At 36.3% G+C, this 21,013-nt stretch overlaps 1 protein-coding gene across 1 annotated transcript in view; it reads left to right on the top strand.

Annotated features, from left to right (window-relative positions):
* Positions 1–21,013, top strand: part of PCLO (piccolo presynaptic cytomatrix protein) — a 317,263-nt gene that overhangs the window by 253,173 nt on the left and 43,077 nt on the right. The window contains 5 exon segments of the mRNA XM_066318756.1: positions 2,969–3,040; positions 6,315–6,495; positions 7,702–7,896; positions 9,142–9,324; positions 20,176–20,317. Coding sequence (XP_066174853.1) covers positions 2,969–3,040; positions 6,315–6,495; positions 7,702–7,896; positions 9,142–9,324; positions 20,176–20,317 — 773 coding nt within the window.

The following is a 21,013-nucleotide window of genomic DNA, read 5'->3' as shown; positions in this document are numbered from 1 at the left end:
GTAATTATAGTATTTTAACATGGAGGAAAAACAAGCTGCATTAAAAGTATTTGTTTCCTAATGGAAATTCTATTATGAAATTTTCAAGGAATATATGTTAAATATTTTAAGTACTGCATATTTAGCTGCACAGGCAGACACTGTCCATAACTTCCAGACATTTAAAATGAGAAACAAGCTCTTCTCTACCTCTGGGGTTGGTTATGCTTTCCATAAGAGACAAAAGTTTTCACATTGGCTGTTTCTGCAAATTCCTTCATTTTCTTTAAAATATGACTGTCCATAGACAGCCTAAAGCCAACTGGAGTTCGCATGCTGCAATGTGCTTCTAGGTGGATTTTTATTTATTTTATTTTATTGCTACTTTTTTTTTCACAATAAGGCTGAAATCAGTAATTGTTTAGTAAGACTTTTTTCAGAGTGTGTTTGGAACTCAGATGATGTTCACAGTATGCAGAAACTGTGTTCCTATTTTTTGTGACCCTCTTTTTCCTTTTGGTACATTGTCCACTTGCAGAAAGCCATGGTCAGACAGATGGAGGGTTCCTGCAACCCATTTCAGTATTGCTGTCTGTTATATTCCTGATGAGCATTTGAACTTCAGGATTCATAACCTAAAATTGATTGATGTGAGGCAGAACCTTTGTTGCTGTGATGGTAAAATGGCTGCTTTTAAATTCAGCAGCCATTTAGTGCTCTTTGCCACCGTACTGGTACATAGATATATCCTCAGAAAAGCAGATTTCCCTCTGCTTTGAAACTCATTTCATGCACTCTGCCTAATAAAGGTCTGGCCATGGTTTTTCATTGTCACAATATTTTATAAAAGCTTTATTAAACTTAAAGGCTTAAAATAGATTTTGCAAAGTATAGAGTACTGTGAGTTTTCATCATAGTTTTATTATCACACTATTGCAAAGAAGCTAGCAAAGCGCTGCTGCAGTTACTTGAAAATCTTTTCTATTTTCCCCTTTCTACCAAAAATTCTTCAAACCTTAGGGGCTTTTTTTCCACATTTCCTGTGTCTATACATTCTTCTCTCTGTCCTTGCACAGTCATGAAGAAGAAATCTTCTCTCAAAATAGCAACAAGAGTGACAATACTTTTCTGAAAAGTATTTGTGCTATCCCTTCTTTAAATGGTAAAAATACATATACTTAATATAGCAGAAAATTGTGTCATCCAGGAAGCCAAGCATCATGGACCAATGAGTCCTCAGCTCACTTTTACAAGTTATTTTTCATGTTGGAGTTTAAATGTTGTCTTGGAAGAGCAAAGAAAATGTGCTTTATTCAGTCAACAAAATCAGCTTCAGAAATATTCTGTGTGCAATGTTCAAAGAATAATCTTTTTGTCCAAATTTTGCTTTCATTTTTGCAAGGTATCTTTTAAAATAATGCTTAAGAATGTATTGCTAATTATGTAAGAACAAAACAGAAAGATTAAAGAATTACTCTCAAATGTTTTTTAAAAAAATCTTAGGTTTCAAGTCGTGCTGTTGCTTGCTTAAAGAGTACATTGTTGATGCTAAAAATAGTTTAATTCCCCTTTGTGTGGGTTTTCCAGGATATGCTGATTTAAATTTTCTTTTCACAGACATTGGCTTTGCATAGTTGTGCATTTTCTAAAGTAGGCTGGGAGCAGATGACATTCTGAACACATAATAATGAGATGAAATTATCACTTAAAGGCAATTGCAGTTTATTATAAACTGTCTTAGCCTTTTGCTGATTAAACCAAGGAGCAATGGAGAGAAATTGATGAGATTATGGTGCTAATAACATCAGTGTTGTGGGTTCGATCCTGGATGTGCAGACCATCCATTTAAGAATTGCACTCGGTGATCCCTGTGAGTCACTCCCAACTCAGAATATTCTGTGGTTCTGTAAATAGCCAAGAGTGCTTTCATTGCAAGTACATGCAATATGTACAATAATTGGTATAGCTTATAATTTTGAGCAATGACTTGATCTATTGCTCTCCCTCCATGCCCAGCAGCCAGTTAATAAAGCACTGGGTGACTGGTTGCTTCTGTTAGGATGGCAACCCTCAACTATCACATAAGAATTCTTCTAAATTCTTTTATTCAAGTATGTGAAGACTTTTTCTCAGTAATGCTTGCATTCTTCACTTAAAACTTCTCAGCCTAAATTTGCAGACCCCTAAAACCCACAGGATTTTGTCCTTCTCTCTTTCAAGCCACTTGAATTTTTTACTGCCTTTCCAGTCTTTTGCCCTAGCATGGAAAATCAGTAATCCATCCTGCCCCTACATGTCCTCAGAAATCCCTGGAAAAACTCTCAGGTCAGTCTTTACAATAAGGTCAACTGCTTTGGTCAACAGTTTCTCTGTCTTGTGCTCTCTTGTCACATAAAAAGAATAGTTGTTTCTTACTCTGGCTATAGAAGAAATCTTGACACAGCTATCATGCTTAGCAAGATCTGCACATAGTGGGGTTTGACAGCTGTCATTAATACCCAACAGTACAACTTGTCCACATGCCTGGATCACTTGCAGACTCTCCCTGACTACCCTGAATTCTGCAGGCATTAAAGCCTGGTCTTCCCAGATGAGGTTATGCAAATAGAGTGTTTGATATAATACACTTGAAATTCACACTCAAATGCTCTTCAGGCAGATGTCTGAGTTCAGACAGATTTGAAGATGAGAAAAGCTGCAGGAACAATAAAAGGAGGCCTTAAATATCAGTTTGACTCTTGTAGTGGACATAAATTCCACCCAAAATAACCTGTGTAAATTCCTTAAATAGGGCCAAGCACAAGCCCATCTGGCTTGATAACAAATACTAGCACCAAATTATTTTTCCCAGAACAAGGTTCATGAGAGGGTGAAAATTGCCTACCTGTCACTATGAAAAAGGCTATATGGAGGAAATTCTCTACAGGAACCACCATAAAGGCTCGATCTGTAGTGTTTGAGGTTAATTTTCCTTTTACTTGAATTGCAGCTGAAAAAGAAAACACTGGAAGTGACTGTCTGGGATTATGATAGATTCTCCTCAAATGACTTCCTCGGTGAAGTGAGTATCTTATTTCTTCCTCTCTTCTAGTAATAGCTGCAGGCTGTTATTTGGAGACTGTTCTCTTTCAAGGTATGGTACATGTCATAAGTAAAACTTTTTTACATCCCAGTTTTACTGTTGTCTTCATAACAAATGGTCATGATTTTTTTTTTAATTTAGACACAAAAGATATATCCATTTCATCTTTATTAACTGGGAACAAGCTAATTTAGGACCAAAAAAAGGCTAATTTGCTGAAAATTAATACTTTGTTTTTGAGTGTGAGATAGCAACAATATTCACTGTGACTTCAGGGGAAATTCTTGTTATGACTGAAGGCTGTTTGACTTAAATTTACCATAACATAGGAAGTCTGAGGAGATATTAGTCTTTGTAAATGATCAAAAAATTAAATTCTGCCATCAAGCAATATTTCAACACATGCACAAGTATCTTCAAGAATGAGCAATTTAGTCTTGCTGATCAGTCTTATTTTTAGGATTCTGAAATAGAAATATCATTACCAAAGTATGACTGAAGGCAAAATCTAATCTTGAAATTAATAATAAATGAGTGCTCATGGAAAGAAGGCCTTCTCTTTAAAAAAGAAATAAACAAACATATGTACATATAATAGAGAATTACCAGCAATGACTATGATATAAAAATAATTAAAGATATAATTACAAATAAAGGTTATAATTAGAAACAGAAGCATAGGAAAACTGATCACTCACACAGAGTAACTGAGAGTATCTGAGCTCATTCTACATTTGATTTCTGCAGAAAAAAAACACAGTTCAACTCCAGTTCCCCTTTGTGTAATTACCAGACTGAGCAATCAGTGTCACTATTTGAACAATTACTAAAATAAATGTATAGGAAGTTGCTACATAATTACTTATTTCCAGCATAGTGTGTCCATATTCTTGTTGAGTGCACCATCTTTGTCCAAATGCAGGGATTTACTGAATATTTACATCCTTGTTTTTTATGGCATTTGAAAAAGGAATGCTCCAGCAACTGTTTCTACATGAAAACTTAAACCTTTCCCCTTCAACTTTTCTTCAACCTTTAGAACTACTTGGTTGGTGGGGGTTTTTTTGGTTGGGTTTTTTTGTTTGTTTTTTGTTTGTTTTTGTTTGTTTTTGTTTGTTTGTTCGTTTGTTTGTGTTTGGGGTTTTTTTTGTGGTTTTGGGTTTTTTGTTGTTGTTGTTGTGGTTTTGGTTTTTTTTTTTTTGGTTTGGTGTGGTTTAGTTTTTTTAGTGTGAAAGCAGTTATTCAGGGAAAAAAAAAAGCAACTATCCAGTGTATCTCAGCATCAGGATGTCCAGAGGAATCCTGCACCATAACATCAGATGTGGGATACCCAAATTGTGCCCCAAAGACTTACTTGAGTGGAGCCAGAAGCACTTGTGTGCCCCAGAAGAACAGTCATGGTCCATATGGCACATCATGGTCCATATCCATGGAAAGTGAAACCTCTCCTCCTACAAAGTAGAGCCTACACTGTCTTTTTGCAATAATCCTCAGCCATGCTATCTTCTAAGACATTTTCAAATCTTGACTAAAAAGCCACAGCAGGGAGCATGCCAAATAGTTCATCTGTTAATATTAAATATAGGTCTAACCAAAAAGACCAAGCCAGTTCATAGACAACCTATACAACTAAAAGGAAAAAATGGGAAGAAAAAAGTCTTTTAACCTGGAAACCACTAGTTGTTAGGAGACTTCCCCATCCCTAAACTTGAAGAGGCTTTCTTTAATTCAGGGTCTTGTAATAAAGTGACAAAAATATTGTTCCCTGAGGTAATTGAGCACTTTATTTTTCTAGCAGTTTTAAAACTTTCCTATCTGATGTTAATTTTGACCCAGATGTAAAGGTATTTTTGACCTTCTTTCGTTCTTCAAGACTCTGTGATTAATTTCAGTACTTTACATCCTTTGGCCCTCTGAACTGCAAGCTTATTAAGGGAGGAAGGATCTTTATTGTTGCCAATGCTCTTTTTTTTTTTTCTACCTTCTATTTTTTTTAAAGAAATGTCACAGAAGTCCTGCTAACAATGAAAGCAGCTTAGAGCTGATTTCATCTACAATGTTTGGGGGTTTTTTTAGCCAGCTTATTTGTTTCTTTCCCACATTACCTTTGAACCTCCTGGTTTTTTCCTCATTCATGTTTAGATGCCTAAATTGTCTGTTGAATTCTATTATTTTAGTGAAGTGCAAGAGTAACCCTGTTGTTTTCTTTTTGTCGCTACTTCTGCATATGTGGATTATTTTAAAGACTCAAGAAGCATGAGCCTCATTATTGAAGACCCTAATAAAAACAAATGCACAACTTTTTCCCCTCTTAAACACACTGATAAAAGGCAGAAAATTGTATTGCTTGGTTGTCCTGTTAGAGTATGTCTGTACAGAGGAAGAATGGCTGGAAGTCTTTTTAATGTCTTTTAATACTGCAGCTGTCAAGCTAGTGCTCCCAAGCTGCCCTCTGAACTGCCCAGTTGTCTTTGTGTGGAGCTATGCCATAACCAAAGGACTCAGCTGACAGTCCTTACTGGGGTCCTGGTGAGAAGACATAAATGTTCAGACACACCAATATTGTTGGAATGCATATTCCACACCCAGCAGGTTTTTCCAAATATGGAAAGAGTTTCAGTTTACCTTTAGACACTTCAGGAAGTTAAGCTAGAAAGTTCTGTGTTTTTCTCATTGTAATTGGCTCAGTGCCAGCACAGAGCATGGATTGGGCTCCAAGAGCATAACTCAAAGTTTACTAGTAATTTCATTGGCAGCAAAACAAATTGTCCCTCCTCAAACATTCAGTATTTAGGAAAGAGCCTAAAGTAAGTAAAGAGATTTTTGGAGTGTTACTAGCAGGATTTTCTCGGATACCTGTGCACATCTTTTCATTTATTTTCTTTAATGTTTGTTATTTTGATATTTTTCTTTATTAAACCTTTTGCTTTGCAAAATACCTCTGAAGAGCAGTCTCACTGAAATTATTTTAAACCAATCTGCAAGGGCTAGACCCCCAGAGATTGATACATTAATACATGGTTTATAAGAATGGTCATGTGTTAACCTGTATCACAATAAGCTACTGAATCTGGATTTGGGGTCACAGCATGCTCAGAGAGTCCCGAATCTGTCGAATCTGTCAGCACAAAGCCTTATATCCTTCACTTGTACACTTGATTGCAACTTCTGACAACACAACTCCAGTCTCTTCTGCTGTATACAGTCGTTGATAGGTCAGATACAGATATATCATACTTTGATTTATTTGTAGGTATTGATTGAGTTATCCAGCATCTCTCAGCTTGACAACACTCCTCGGTGGTATCCTCTCAAAGAACAGAGTGAAAACGTAGATCATGGGAAATCTCATTCTGAAAAGAGTAGCCAGCAATCTCCAAAACCATCTGTCATCAAGAGCAGAAGTCATGGAATCTTCCCGGACCCCTCCAAGGGTAGGAATGACTTGGTGCACCTGATATGAAATATTTTCCCAGATGATGTGTAAACCTTTGCTATGTGTAAGTTCTAATAGAAAAATAAAGATACTGGTATGAAGTTTGTATACATTTTATTAAAAATCCATTTATCTCGGATTAATTAGTTGGAGACAAGGCTTAAATTGTCTCAATCTTCCCAGCCAGCTTACTGAGTAATTATGTCCTTAAAACAGCAGCATACAGACTCTACATGCTTTACACATCTGCTACAGATTCTGCACCCTTTTCATTTTCTTGATGGCCCTGGGCAAACTCAATACATATTTAGCTTTCCATTTTTCATGTTCCTTAAATATTCTATGGCATTTTTTTTCTTCTAAAAGTGCCACATTAATATTTTATAGAACAACAATTATGGTGCAATAATGCATATGCATTTCCAGTCAATGATAATGGATTGTAGCCCATCTTAGTTGTATTGGAAATCAGTGGAGCTGATACGGTAGAAATATACTAATGTTTACATAAACAGAATTGATCTCAGTGTCTCCTGGTCCAAGAAATTTATCTCTACTTCTTTTTTTTATACTAAGTAGTCAGTGGACAGGTGCTCTCATAAAACACATTATGTGTCCTATCAATGCAAAAAAATGTTCCATTTACAATCCAGATGAGAGTCTCAGAGGGACAAGACTCTGCTCCATCTCCTCTCTATTTCTCTGTGTAACATTTTTCCAGGGATTGGTGTCTATATAAGATGTCTGTCAGAATTAGAGGTAAGTATAGAAGATATTGTAAGTTAGGCTGTGTATTTCCTGATGGCATTATTCAGGATAAAATGACTTGCGTTTGCTAAGTGCTCAGTACTGGTGTAGGTGATGCTGCTTAGCCTCAACATAATGGAGAATAGAGGGTGAAATGCCATCCTTCCACCAGTTTGAACCAGCACAGGAGGTTATTCACAGGTTATAATTCACAGGTTATAAAAAACCAATACTAAATAAATTATTCCCTGGGCCAGGTAACAGTGGGAATGCATAAAAAATGCTTCGTAAGAGTTTCTTAATCCTGATATATCCTGATACCTTAAATGGAAAGACACAGCTTAATCTTTATTTCTTGTCCTGGAATTCAGCTAGAAAGAACCAGTCAGGAGAAAGAGAAAGAAATTGTTTGTTTTTTAATAAATGCAAGAGTTGTACTTCTTCATTTCCCTGGTAGACATGCAGGTTCCCACCATTGAGAAATCCCACAGCAGCCCAGGGAGCTCCAAATCCTCTTCGGAAGGACACCTGCGCTCTCACGGTCCGTCGCGCAGCCAAAGCAAAACCAGCGTCACTCAGAGTCACCTGGAGGACGCTGGGGCGGCCATCGCCGCCGCCGAAGCCGCTGTTCAGCAGCTCCGCCTCCAACCAAGTAAAAGACGCAAATAAATTCCTCAGCATGGCAGCTTAATGTTCATCTGTTGCCTTTTTCCCTGCTGTCCTCCCCCTTTTTTGGCTATTTTTTTTTGTGTGTTTTTTTCCCTGTCCTTGGCACACTGTGCTCACTCTGTTCAATGTCTTTCTTTGTGTGCCTGTGTGTGGATACATATAATTACGATATACTCTTGTATTTAGAAGTCTTTTATTTGTTTATTTATTTATTTATTTTGTAAAGACTGCAGTGAAACTGGCTGTTTCTCCATCAGTCCCTTCACTCACAGTCCCATGATGTTCCATGGTTGTGCATGACTCACAGATAAGTCCATTGTGTTTTGATGTCACTAAATACTTACCAATGAAACAATCAAAACCTGCAGAATGCAACTGCCAGCTGTTCAAATTGCACATAAGACTGAGACCACATTAATAACAGGATGTATTTATAAGCAGTAGTCATGAAGGACAGTACTATACACACAAAAGAAGATTTGAAGTTAAAGAAACTTTTTTTTTTAACTACATGGCTGAGATTTCTATTTTTGAAACATGACTGTAAATATCTATTTTTTTTTTTTTTTTGGAAAGGAAATATAAGGCAACCTTCTTTATATCTCAGATATGATTGTATTAGTGATGAGCAGAACAGAAATACAATAAAACTATTAAACACACAGAGCTAGTAACAACATCAGATTTCAACAATGTTGTGAAGTTAGCAAACTCAAAGGGAGTTGAGAGCTAAGTCAGGTGTCACATTTCAATTTTTTGAGTCATTTTTTACCATGGATTGATTAAGGGTCAAGACAGATTTCATTTGACAACTTCAAATGGGTTAATGAATTAAAACTATTCAATTCAAAAGGATTACTCTCCAGAACATACTTCAGACCAGAATCATCTGATTGCTAGCTGAGGGTTTAGTTGATGGCAAATTAAATCTCTCTGACTGTGAAGTCATTGTGTTTGTCTTTAGGATTTGTTGATATGCCATAAATTCACCATGGTATAATGCAAAACTGGGGAAAAAAATTATTTCCCTTGTCTTCACTGTCATTAATACAGAAACAGCCAGTTTTGATACTCTTTAATGCTGTGCATGTGGTGTCTCTTTGGTGTTTGAAAACACTACTTACTTAAATACAGAAAAAAAACCACTTCTGTTTGCATGAATAACATTTAAGCTGGTTCCATCTGAGGATACATACTCTGGGTTTCCATTTCACCCACACTGCCACAGCAGCACATAAAAGCGGTCAGTCTAATCATGCCAGGAAGCAGCACAGACACAGCATAGCAGGAGTCCTCCCTATTCAAAGAACTCAGTCTGACAATCTGCCTCCACCAGCCAATGACAACAAAGACCAAAGCCAACTAGCCCTCAGGAAAGTGATGTCTGATGGACCAGTCAAGCCTGAAGGAGGTGAGCAGAAAGACATGGTTAAGAAACCAACTACATCCCAAATACTTCTTGCCATGTCAACTAATTCATTGCGATATTTAATTATTTCTTTTACCCCTCCATTAAGTGCTGTAAATGTTAACATGAATCAAGAACTCTGCTTGATTTTTCCACCTATCAGCGCATAAATCCATAATGAAAAACTGTGCTAAGAAGCATTTTGAAACAACAAATGTGTGCACTTCCATTCCACTGGAGTACTTGGAATTCTGTTGAAAAGTAGTATAGCTTTGCTCATGTTGTTGCCTAATAAAAGCATGCATCCAAGCTGGTCTGCTTAAGCATGATTGGACATTTCTTGTACTGTGACAAAATCCTAACTGCACATTTTTGTTTCTGAAAATGTAATTGGGAAAATGACAATTCCTGTTTCCTCTTCCAACACAATTATCATGTCAATAGTCATTAGCATAGATAATTTTTCAAACCGCCAGTGGAAAGGAAAGGAGTTTTGATCCATGTATAGTTCAATCTCCTGATAATTTTCCTATTAGCATCTTTAAAAATTATTTTCTACTTGTAGGCACCTGTAATACCACATATCACCAATTTATTCCCTCATCACAAATAAAGAGCCAGAATCTCAATCAGTTCCAATTGCCACTGTTCTTTTGACTTCTGGAGCATCTTGTTTATTTCCATGGAATTTGAGGGATAATCCAAATAAATGTACTGACTGAACTCCCAGATGTTCTCTTGTGCTGTAATCCCTTCTTAAGCTCTCAAGATTCATTGAAGGTTTTTCTGTCAACACCATTGCACACATTGGGCAATATAAGCTGGCTGAGAGGAGTGCAAGAGAGAAAGAGGAAATGGTACTTTAGACAATATATTATAAAGGCAACAAGTCATTCAGACAACTAGTGTCATGTTAAAACAACTAAACAACGGGGGAAAGAGATTTTTAAGCATATTTAGAAATGACAAGTTGTTGGGTTTTGGTTGTTTTTTTTTTTTTTTTTCCTTAGGAGAGGCTTTAGAATTCTTCCATAAATCCATGTATTTACACAGGCACACACTGTATTACTCTACAGCTCAGCTCTAGACACTCAGCTCAGGCTGAACCAGAGGATGTCATGGTACAAGCTCAGGCATCCTGTCTGAAAGCTGCATACCACTCCTGGGGGGTAGACCATTCAAACGTAAATGGCTCTTATGATCTTTTGAAGTGTCTGTCGAGTTTTATCTCAAACACTCATTGCCCCGTGGTGATGCCTTTTCACATAGACAGATCATGCAAAACATTTTGCTTGTGATATAAGATTGAATTAAGGTTCAGATACACTTTAATAATAACAAAATAGTGAGTGTTGGCTTCAACTACCTGAGCCAACAAACTGTTATTCTATCTTCTTTACTTTAAAATTGCAAAAAGAATGTACTGACATGTATGTGGGCTTAGTAATATTGGAAGCATCACAGAGAGTTATGGGAATTAGAGTCCACATTATAAATAATAAGAGTCCACATTCCAATAATATATAAAAGAGGTTAAGAATTATTATGAAGACGTGTAGTATTTTGTCTTTTTACTTCTGACAAATAAACACAATGTATGGTCACCTACACAATATTTATAAGTCTGGATTCAGGCCTCTGAGATGTTTTGGCTTCTATTTTAGTACCAAAGATAGTTTGTCCAAATTTATTCATATGAGATGGGCCAGTGGTTAACATTTTGAGGTTAATGACTTTCATGACTTTAAGCAGGAATGAAAAGCAAGATGATTTCACTGCAGTTTTGTGGAGTATGAAAGTGAAATGAGATGAGTCTATAATGTCTAATGGAAAAAAGCACCAAAGATACTCAAAACAGCTTCCAACTTATGGACTTCTTTGTGAGATGGAGAGATGATAAAGGAAGATTTCCCCTGCATTGTGAACTATGAATATTAGGGCATCATCAGTTTCCAAGTCCATTCCTAAAGGGATGATGCATGTTTGTGATACTCACCTCCATTACAGCCTACTTTATTGGCACCTGGAAAAGAACACATTAGGAACTGGTTTTAATGACTGGAACATCGTCATCTTGGCAAGATAGTATTTTTTTTATTACTGGGTCACAAAGCCCTTTCCAAAGGAAGTCATTACAGGTAATCCACAACTTCTTTACTTTTTTTTTTTTTTTTTTCCTTTTTTTAACCACAGCTATTTCTCTGTGCATTAATTAAACAACAGCACCTTTTAGAGGAAAGGTTTTGGGTTTTTTCAGCCCTCGTACACAATGGTGATGGAAATGATTCTATGCTGTGAAGTCCTTCTGTGCCTAAGATAACCCTCAGAGTGTCCTCCTTTGATCTAGTCTCACAACACCTTTATTTTTTCTCTTGAATTGAACTGGATCTAGAAAAACAACAAACCAAACAGGGCAAGAATCCTCAGTCTTTCTGAGAATGTCTCAGGGAAATCCTTCTCTAGTTCTGATGCCTAGGACCCTTTCTATTTGGTCTATTTTGTCAGTTATTGGGTGTGTCTGTTGAGAAGTAACAAGGAAATCATAAATAAAACCAGCAACTGTAGTATAAATAGCATATTTTGTGATAGCAAAGGTCTGTCATCAGTTTTTTGAAGCCAGAAGTTGCAAGGGATCCAAGTCAATAAGGTGAAGATACAACAAAAAGCATTGTTTTTTGTTCAGAACCTTTGTAAAATCCAACATTCACCTACAGCAGTTAATTAAAAATAAACCCTGAAGTATAATTTTTTCATTGCCCATGAGAGATTAGAGTGTGATCTGCAAAGAAACCAACTGCATGCTACACTTTCCAATCACATCCCTCAGAGAGGAACAATAACATTTCAGAGCCAACTCTTTGAAGCCAGAAGTTGCAAGGGATCCAAGTCAGAGGAAGAGAGCAGTGCCTACGCTTAAGTTAATTTGATTTAGGTTTTGTGCAATATATGAATCACTTCCAATTACACATTCACATAAAATTAAGCACATTCCCTTCAACATAAATCTGCGTATTAGAGTTTATCCACCAGATGAGTCAGTTTTAGACACAGAATGAATCAGTCCACCACATTCAGTCAGTAATTTATCCCACAGAAGAATCTTCTCATTGGAGTTTTCTTGGTAGGTCAGTTATGTTTTAAATATATTATTTTATAGTTCTTCAGATACCTGAAAAGTTTGAGATGTTGTGATGATTATCACCAGTTCTCTGAATACATGCATATGAAAGAGTAGGTGTATTTGGAAGATATATTTTTACTGATTTTATTCAAAAAAGCTTTTTCAAACCTAGCTTATAGATTTAAAGGAATGAATAACATGCTTTAGTTTTAATAACTTCCAATAAAGTGAATAAGAAAGACAAGGAACAGAAGAAAACTTCAGCATCTGGGTTGAGCAGAAAGGTGCAGTGCCTCTGCCTCGCCATAATAAAAATGGTATCTTTAAAGAAGTTCAGAATGCAAAAATAAAAGATACTGTTCATCATATAGTCAGCATTTATCTACATACCTGCTCATTTTTTTAAATTATACACTTTTATAAGGACCTGTGCTCTCTATAGGAATGCAGTTTAATGGGTAAAATTTAATGGGTTTGTCCTTATTTGCACAAAAAATGATGCCAGCTTTTCCCTTAAAGGACAATGATTGTACAGTAAAAATCAATTTATTTATTACATTAAAATATCCAAGGTTGAATCCTCAGCTGAATTAGTTAGCAAATCTTAAAAATACAGAGAAATTGCCATGTGTTTTAGTTAAAGATCCAAACATGCCTATTAATTTAAGGTAATGCCTACATTACAATTCTACAGGAAATTCTGTCTAACTTTCAGTAATGGGAAGGGTTTTTATTAAGATTAAACATCTAGCAATTTAAAATCACAACATTTCCTTAGAATATCCTCTGACACATGTACCTAGTATTGTTATTTTTTTTTCCTGAAAATGGTGGGGGGGAAGCAAGGGTGAGGATGAGGGGAGAAAATGCAGCACCACAGCATTTCATAGAGAGCATTTCTTCCTTTTTGTTACTCATTTTCTTTCATGACACAACAGCTTTTCCAAACAGTTGTATGTCAAGTGATTTTACTGGTCAGGGGGAGATCTCACAGAGCTGATAATGCTAACTAGAATAGCTATAGTAGCAAAACTTTACAGTATTTTCAGAATTATACCAAAAGAAGCCTATCAATTTAAACATCTAAAAGAATGTCCGTTTAAAACACTTCAGTTCAAAAGGTAGTACACCTGCTTATAACTGCCTTGAACCAGCAACTTTGATACAAGTCTCCACTTAAGTGTCAACATAACAGGTCAAACTACACAGAAACATGATGTGATGCATGCAACAAGACATTGCCATCACTGTGCAACCCATGACACAAATCTGAGCCAGCACTGTGCAATTTCTAGCCACTTAACTGCAAGAAATTAAAATTGACATGAATTTTCCTTATCCCTAAGTTCTATTTACTGGCTTTATCAAGAATGGAGTGAAAGGAAATTGATTCCTAGGTTATATAAATCTTCTGAATTGGATATGATTGTGGTTTCAAATACCTGCTTATTTGGGATCCGTTTTGGTCTATATCCATTTTCACACATTTAATAGGTAATGCCATGTTTTAATTTCCTACATTATTTTAGGATATTTCCTTCACACTTAAATAATTTATAGTCCAATCTGTTTAGTGACTCATGTCACTAGTTCCCTAATTTCCAAGTTAAATGGACCGTCATGTTGCTACAAATAACACATTTCCAAGAATCATTATCAAAACAAGAACAGTTTGTCCCAACTCTGCAGATAGCAGTAATCTGAGGCTGTCTTTTCAACCTTGTTTCAGTCTAATAGCTGGCCCATTTTCCTTTGGTTATTCCTGCTATTTACTTTTCCAACATTTTAAGCTGACATGTAATTTCAGAGAATTGCTGAGATTCTTCATTTGATGACTCTTATTTCAAAACTGATTTCAAAGATTTATTTCAAAAGTCTTTTTTCAAAATTCTGTAGGGTAGACTAACCCTACAGAGTGCATGGAAAGTTATTTCATCTGAATTGCTTTCCTGGGTAAAGAAATTACTTCAGCACAGTTTAAGAAGTGTGTTGCTCTGCTCTTCCTCAGCTCAAATGATAAATTGCTCTGTAAAAGGTTGTCTTGAAATTTCAAAAAATGTCCCTGCTCAGTGTGCAGTCAAATCTCTGTCTAATATACAGCTGTGACTGAGATGGGTGAGATCATGGCTTAAACTTCTGTTCAGTATGAGGGAGCATTAGGGAAATAAACTATCTGGGCTGAACTGAGGTAGATGAGTTTGATCACTAGTTGTTTATGTATTCCCATTCTTTTGCCAGTTCACAAAAGATGCAACAAGAAGTCCCAACAACAATTTTACCCCGTAGAGCCTAACAGTGAAAGCTGGGCTGGCTCTTGCTTTTAATGCTAGCAAATAATTTATAAAAACAACAACAACAACAGCAACATAAATTTATAAACAACAACAACAACAAAAGGCATTTGGGGCACTTTGAAGTTGGAGCACTTGAATCACAAGGCTACTGAGAGTGAAAGGAAGCCAAACTTCTGCCAAAAGCCACCCTATGAGATGCCCATTCCCAATTTTCTGATGTCTGTTGGTTAACAGAAAATTACACCCAGCAGATTGGTGCTTTCACCTTCTTCCATGGGCTTGCATCTCTTTGAGAAGACTCAGTGTGATGCTGCCAGCCTTTTTTGTCACCCGGAAGACAGACATCTAAAACAAATTCTTTTTTCAAGTAATTAGAGGCCAATTGTGGAAATTTAATCCTGAATCCATACTTGAAGACGTTTTTCCTGCCTCCTGTTTGGTTCACAAGCAGAACTATTATTCCCAAGCTGTTTTGACGGCGTATTTCTGTTTCTAGAGAGAAACAGGAAAAGGGGAACATCCACGATTTATTCACCAGGAGAAATTGCTGGTTGAGTCTGTTCTTTCCTCCATATGAACCACAGAACTGACTAGTCAAGTTTTTAAAAAAGTTAAGTCTTAAAAAAAATCTATTCACTGTAGAAGAAAAGCTGGAGTGGCTGGGAGTGCTGGATTTTTTCCACTTTCCTGCTGACTGATTTAATTGCTACTGGTTATAGGTCTTGTGTGAGTTATCTATCTTCCCTATATTAGGTTTTAACAAAGCATCTTCTCTGTTCTCTGTGTAAAACAGACTTTTCTTAAAGATTAAGTGAAATCATATGCCTTCCAAGATTTCCTGTCTTACTGATTTTACTACATTATTTTCTTCATACTAAGGTGTGACTAACACATTTTCCTTGGTTCCAAAAGTTTGTTTTCTAAGTGGAACCATTAGCCAAAGCATAAGTCAGTGCACATTACTGCCATATTACTGATAATTTTTAAAAATATAAATAAAAAAATGGAGCTGAAAGGTGGGGCCAGTGCTAACCTCCATTTTATTGAATCAGTAACTCATTTCTGAGAAGGCATAAGGGAATACGTGTCCAAACATTATTCTGTTGAAAATTTTTCTTAGGAAACCCTGGTCCTACACCAGGTATAAAATTATCGTCCACTTTCTTGGAATCTGAAACATTTACTGTAAGCAGTTGAGAACTTTTCCAGCTCATTTATATATTATTCACTAGAATGGTTGAACTGAAACTTTTGCTCATGCCAGAGCCTGTAAAACAGGCAGTTTAACAGAATCACTCAGAGGCAGCATTAACACCACATTTTAAACTCCTAAATGTGACATATGTACCCATTAACACCCATTCCAAGTTGAGAACATTTCATCTCATCGAGGGACCTACCAGCTAAAATAGGATTAACAGATGAAAATTAAATCACACCACAACAATAGCTTTGTATAATAGGAAAATCTGTGCCCTAATTCAGAGAAAGCTGCTCTAATATTAGAGTTTTAAACTTTAATTTCATATTTCTATTCTTCATAGTTTGACGTCTGAGCAGCCCAGACATCACAATATTGCAGTCATGAAAAAAAAATACCAAGCACCTGATAAACTATGTAAAGAGTTTATAGGAAAAGGGCTGGAGGGAGTGAAGGGATATCTCCTTTCTCCCAGAAGGAGGCCAAATGAAGGTGCATAATGACCTTCAGTTAAGCTTTGTCTCTTCCATCTACTGAGGCCTGAAGAGTCATTTCTCTAAAAATGTAAGGCTTTAAAAATCATACATAATTGGCAGCAAGACCTTGTCTATGATAAGTATTTTTAAAGTTTTAAAGCTTTCTAATAGTTTCTAAAAGTTGCCTTTTGAGTTGGTTGGGTTTGGGGTTGTTTTGGGGAGAGGGGAGGGGGTTGTGTGGCTTAAGAGCTAGGGGATAATTTGCGAAAAGGAAGAGCAAGGAATCGATGAAACCCACTCTTCCACACTCTGGATACTTAATATTCAAATGATGGAAATTGCCTTCACCTGAGCTCCTACTCAGGCAAACGTTGTAGATTTCACTTAAGCAAGACTACATCTTCTAGCTTCGGGCATCTGTGTGATACCAGATAACAATAGCTAATCTTTGGACCCAAGGGAATCCATATGAAACTGTTCCAATGCTACAGACCAAAGCACCTCCTGCCAGAACTTTGATGTCAAAACCTGAGGACTAAAGAATTTTCTAGCATAGGCAGCTATACTCAGAAACTCTGTAGCTCAGAATCAACCTTCTCTAATACCATAATTAAAAGTAACATTAAAACTAAATGTAATGCAATAGTTGCCTGTCCTTTATGTGGATATGAACCCAATTGACCAAGCAAGCTGGAAATTGTTTTGATCCTTTAGGACTTTAGGACAGGACAGACCTTATGTAGACTGGTAATCTAGAGGAGCAACACAGTGAACTTTGACTTTCTTGTTAAAGTTTCTAAGACAATGTTTGCATTTATTCAAAGAGAAAGGGCAAGACTGCAAATGAGGGTGCAGACTATTTTCTTGAACATAAGAGCATGGAACAAGGTCTGTCTTCCCACATAGACTAGAGATATAGCCATAGTTATACTAACTCTCAGGGAAAATATTGCATGGCAGCAAGCATTGCCACATCATCAGAACTCCAAAGTTTCATATGTAACCAACAGAAACTTAGAGTTCTAGATGTGTCTGTAAAAATCCCAACATGTAGAAAATGTGGGTGTCTCACAAGTTACCAGATGATCTCTGTATCCAGATTCTGAATTTGCCGTGGAACCAGCTGTGAATCTATTTGTGGATTTCATTTCTTGTCACAAACTGACACTGTGATTCATTACTTTCATAGAGCAGACAGGAAAAAAAATAACATTAAACTTTAGAATTTTCAAAATCCAGTCACGAATCTAAACTTGAATCCATTATAACCATTTACCAAGTGAAGTGATCTTATAGGAAAAAAAAAATCAATGTGGAAAATTATGTGAATTAGTGAAAACAGTAGAAAAACTAAAAATACAGCATTCTGAATGTGTAATCAGGATACAGTGGTTTCAAAAGAAATAGCTATGTACTGGTTATAAATAGATGAAACAAAACTTCTAACCCATTTCTTGAGGCTTAATTCAAGCATTTCTAGATTGAACTAAATTCTAGGTTCTTACTGGTTTTAGAAATCCACCAGTAAAGATACAAGAAATTACTTCAGACACTGGTTTTTACAGCAAAGTCAGTAAAAAAAAAAAAAAAAAAAAAAAAAAAGCCCAGATACGAAAGATCCTTTCAGGCCACATATGTTATGGTGGACATATATGCTACACCATCAAATTCATGTCTAAGGGAAGGGCTGAAGATTCTTTTGTGTGCTGGCACAATACTGTTTTGGCTTCCATGGGTTTTGCAGGTGTCTTGATCTCCCATTTGTACTCATCCTTGAGGCATTTGTCATGCCATGGTGCCAAAAAAAAAAAACAACCAAAAACAAAAAAAACAACAACAAAAAAGCTAACAAATCAGCCTAATGTAAAGGAACCCTCAGAATTCCAAATTCCAAACAGAAAAAATTATTGGGAAACATACAGGTCATGCAAACACAATGAGAACTGAGGTAATGAATTAGTTTGGGACAGGCATGAGAGAGCCACAGTTCAGGTTGTTGAATACAGGGCAACTGGCAATAATACACTATAACAGAGAGTTTGACCTCTCATCTCTGAAACATCAGTCTTGCCCAGCATTTCTCAGCAGCATTTTGCTGACATGTCACCAACAGGCATAGGAATTCACTCACAGCACCACCAGCTGGAAGTGGTAAAGCTACCACTGCACACAGCCAGCCCAGCTGGCTGCCTCTCGGGAAAAACATGGGTTTCTTTCCTTCAGGTGAGGTATTAAGAGCATCTGCTATGATTTTAAAAATTATTCCTTTGTATTTCCATCCAAGAAAGCTGCCTATGATCAATTTGGAATAGAGCTAATGAATAATTTTATCTGAAAACCACATAGACTCAGAAATTTCACTTCTGGCTGTGGGCAATAGTGGAACAAACGAGATTAATAGAGTTGAAAAGATAAAAAGGTTATGTGGCAACTTGGTTTACCAGTGAAGAATCACTGTGAAGAATATGAGTTCTGTCTTAAAGCTTTCCCAAGGATTGGTGATATAAGAATCTCTTCATTTATTCCTTCTAGTTCAAATTACTCACTTGTTTTTTCCATTATGTTTGAGGAGTTACACTCACCTTCCTTGTCCCACATCAGGCAGCATGCAGCGTTCTTCACCAAAAATATTATTCATTTAGTCAGACATAAAAATATTGATTGCCAGTATAGAGCAAGGCACTGTTGGGGCTCTGGCTCTTATTAAATTTCTATTTAGGTACTTGACTAATATATTTTAAAGAAGAATCTCTTTTAACTACTTAAAAAGGAGTTTCACAGTTCAGCAGAATAACACAAAACCTCATTAAGTCTTCATAGAAAAATATCTTTGCAAAACAGTATTTTCTATCTTTAGTATATATGCTCAGTAGGTTGAAACATGACAATAGCAGGTGTATTAGAGAAGGTTTTGCAAAAAAATCTTCAAACCTGTGTTAATATTCCCAGACAATTTTGTTATTAAATATGAGAGTAGATACTCTATTGTTCCTGTATTAATTGCTATATGTAATGTCACTGTGTTATTTTTCTTTTATGTTTCTCAACTTGCTAAATGCCAAATACTGGATGATTTGTTCATGTAACAATGTCCAAAACACGAAATAAGGCAAGCTGAAGTAAAACTAACTAACATATGCTACACTAACAACAAATGGTATTAAATTAGATTAAGGCATCTCCCATCACAATGTGTTCATTAAAATTCTGTGCATGTAGTAAGAGAGATGCAGATGGGTAGGAGCAGTTGAGAAATATAATGTATAGCTGTGTTATGTCTGAAGTGGGGTGGAGACATTCTCTGTGACTACAGATTGTGTGCTTACACATCTTTGCAAATCCTCTCCTCAAAATCACGAAATGCAAAGAACATTTCACATGGATTATGAGGAAGGCCCACTGGGGCTTTCATTTTTACAAGATTATCATATTAAATGTTTCAGATAAATAACTGGTTTTCTGTCACTTTAATCAGAAAAGCAGTGTTAAACATTCTATCCTGTTTGTTTTTGGGGTTTTTTTTCCTTCAGGCTGTTGATTTGAACTATTAACACAATGGTGGTGTACTATTTGATTGAGAACACCTTATTCTATGTAAAAACAAACTTCATCTGCAAAAGATGATAAAGCAATATTTGAATGTAAAATATAAAAGTGAAAGTATTTGCAACATGTGATTTTGATAAACTACATCTTTTCTTCATGTCAGTGGTACTGGTGTCTTACAAGATTTTAGTAACCAAATGTTCCTGCCCTGTACAGCAAGGTCAACTAATCACCGACCTGCAGAAAGTTCTGTCTCCACTGGCTCCTCAGCCAGTAGTTTTGGCAGTGGATACAGCATGGATAGTGAAGGCAGCAGCAGTGCAACGGGCGAGAATAATCTATTTCCCATCCCAAGAATGTAAGGCTTTTCTGTTAATATATTGTGTCCTCCATGCAGAATTTATAGCACTTTCACTTGCTAGTCATCTTCTTATGTGTTTTCCTCTGCAGACTGGAGTTATGCAGTAGAATAGCAGCTAAACTGGGGAGAATTCCCCGAGTTCACACTTCTATTCTGCTTTGTTGAGCATTGAATTGTTAATAACCAACCAAACCTCTACCTCAACCTCACGAATTTCTTGCTGTCATATAGGAGATGTTCTGGTCTCAGCATTTGATGAAAGTGTATAGAGATGAGCTTGGCTTATGTTTTAAAAGTACAACTGTTGTAGGGTTGAGAAAGCTTTATTTAAGTTTTCAGATTTTTCTCCCTCTATAAAGAGGTGTTACTAATGCAAAGGGAATTCATACTCCGGATACAACCCAACTTTTCCCGAGTTTTTAGGAGTTTCAGTAGAATTTCTAAGTTCTTGGCTGGAAAAAGCTTTTTGGTACAGAGTCCCTGTAGGAATTATCAAGCTTCTATCAGAGTAATGATCCTATAAAATGATTTAATTTTCCAAATTTTTTTACCCAGTTAAGTACTCCACAGAGAAAAATTTTGCCAGGGCTTTTTCACCTCTTCTGTCAGCATGCATCGTTATTTAGCAATTTCATTTATATTCCCTAACAGGACAAAGTAACTTCTGATCAGGTTAATGATTCTGGTCTGAAA

This window comes from Sylvia atricapilla, chromosome 5, assembly GCF_009819655.1.
Source record: "Sylvia atricapilla isolate bSylAtr1 chromosome 5, bSylAtr1.pri, whole genome shotgun sequence".
Taxonomy (NCBI): Eukaryota; Metazoa; Chordata; class Aves; order Passeriformes; family Sylviidae; genus Sylvia; species Sylvia atricapilla.
Note: the sequence above shows the minus strand (reverse complement) of the source record. Positions and strands in the feature narration are given on the sequence as shown.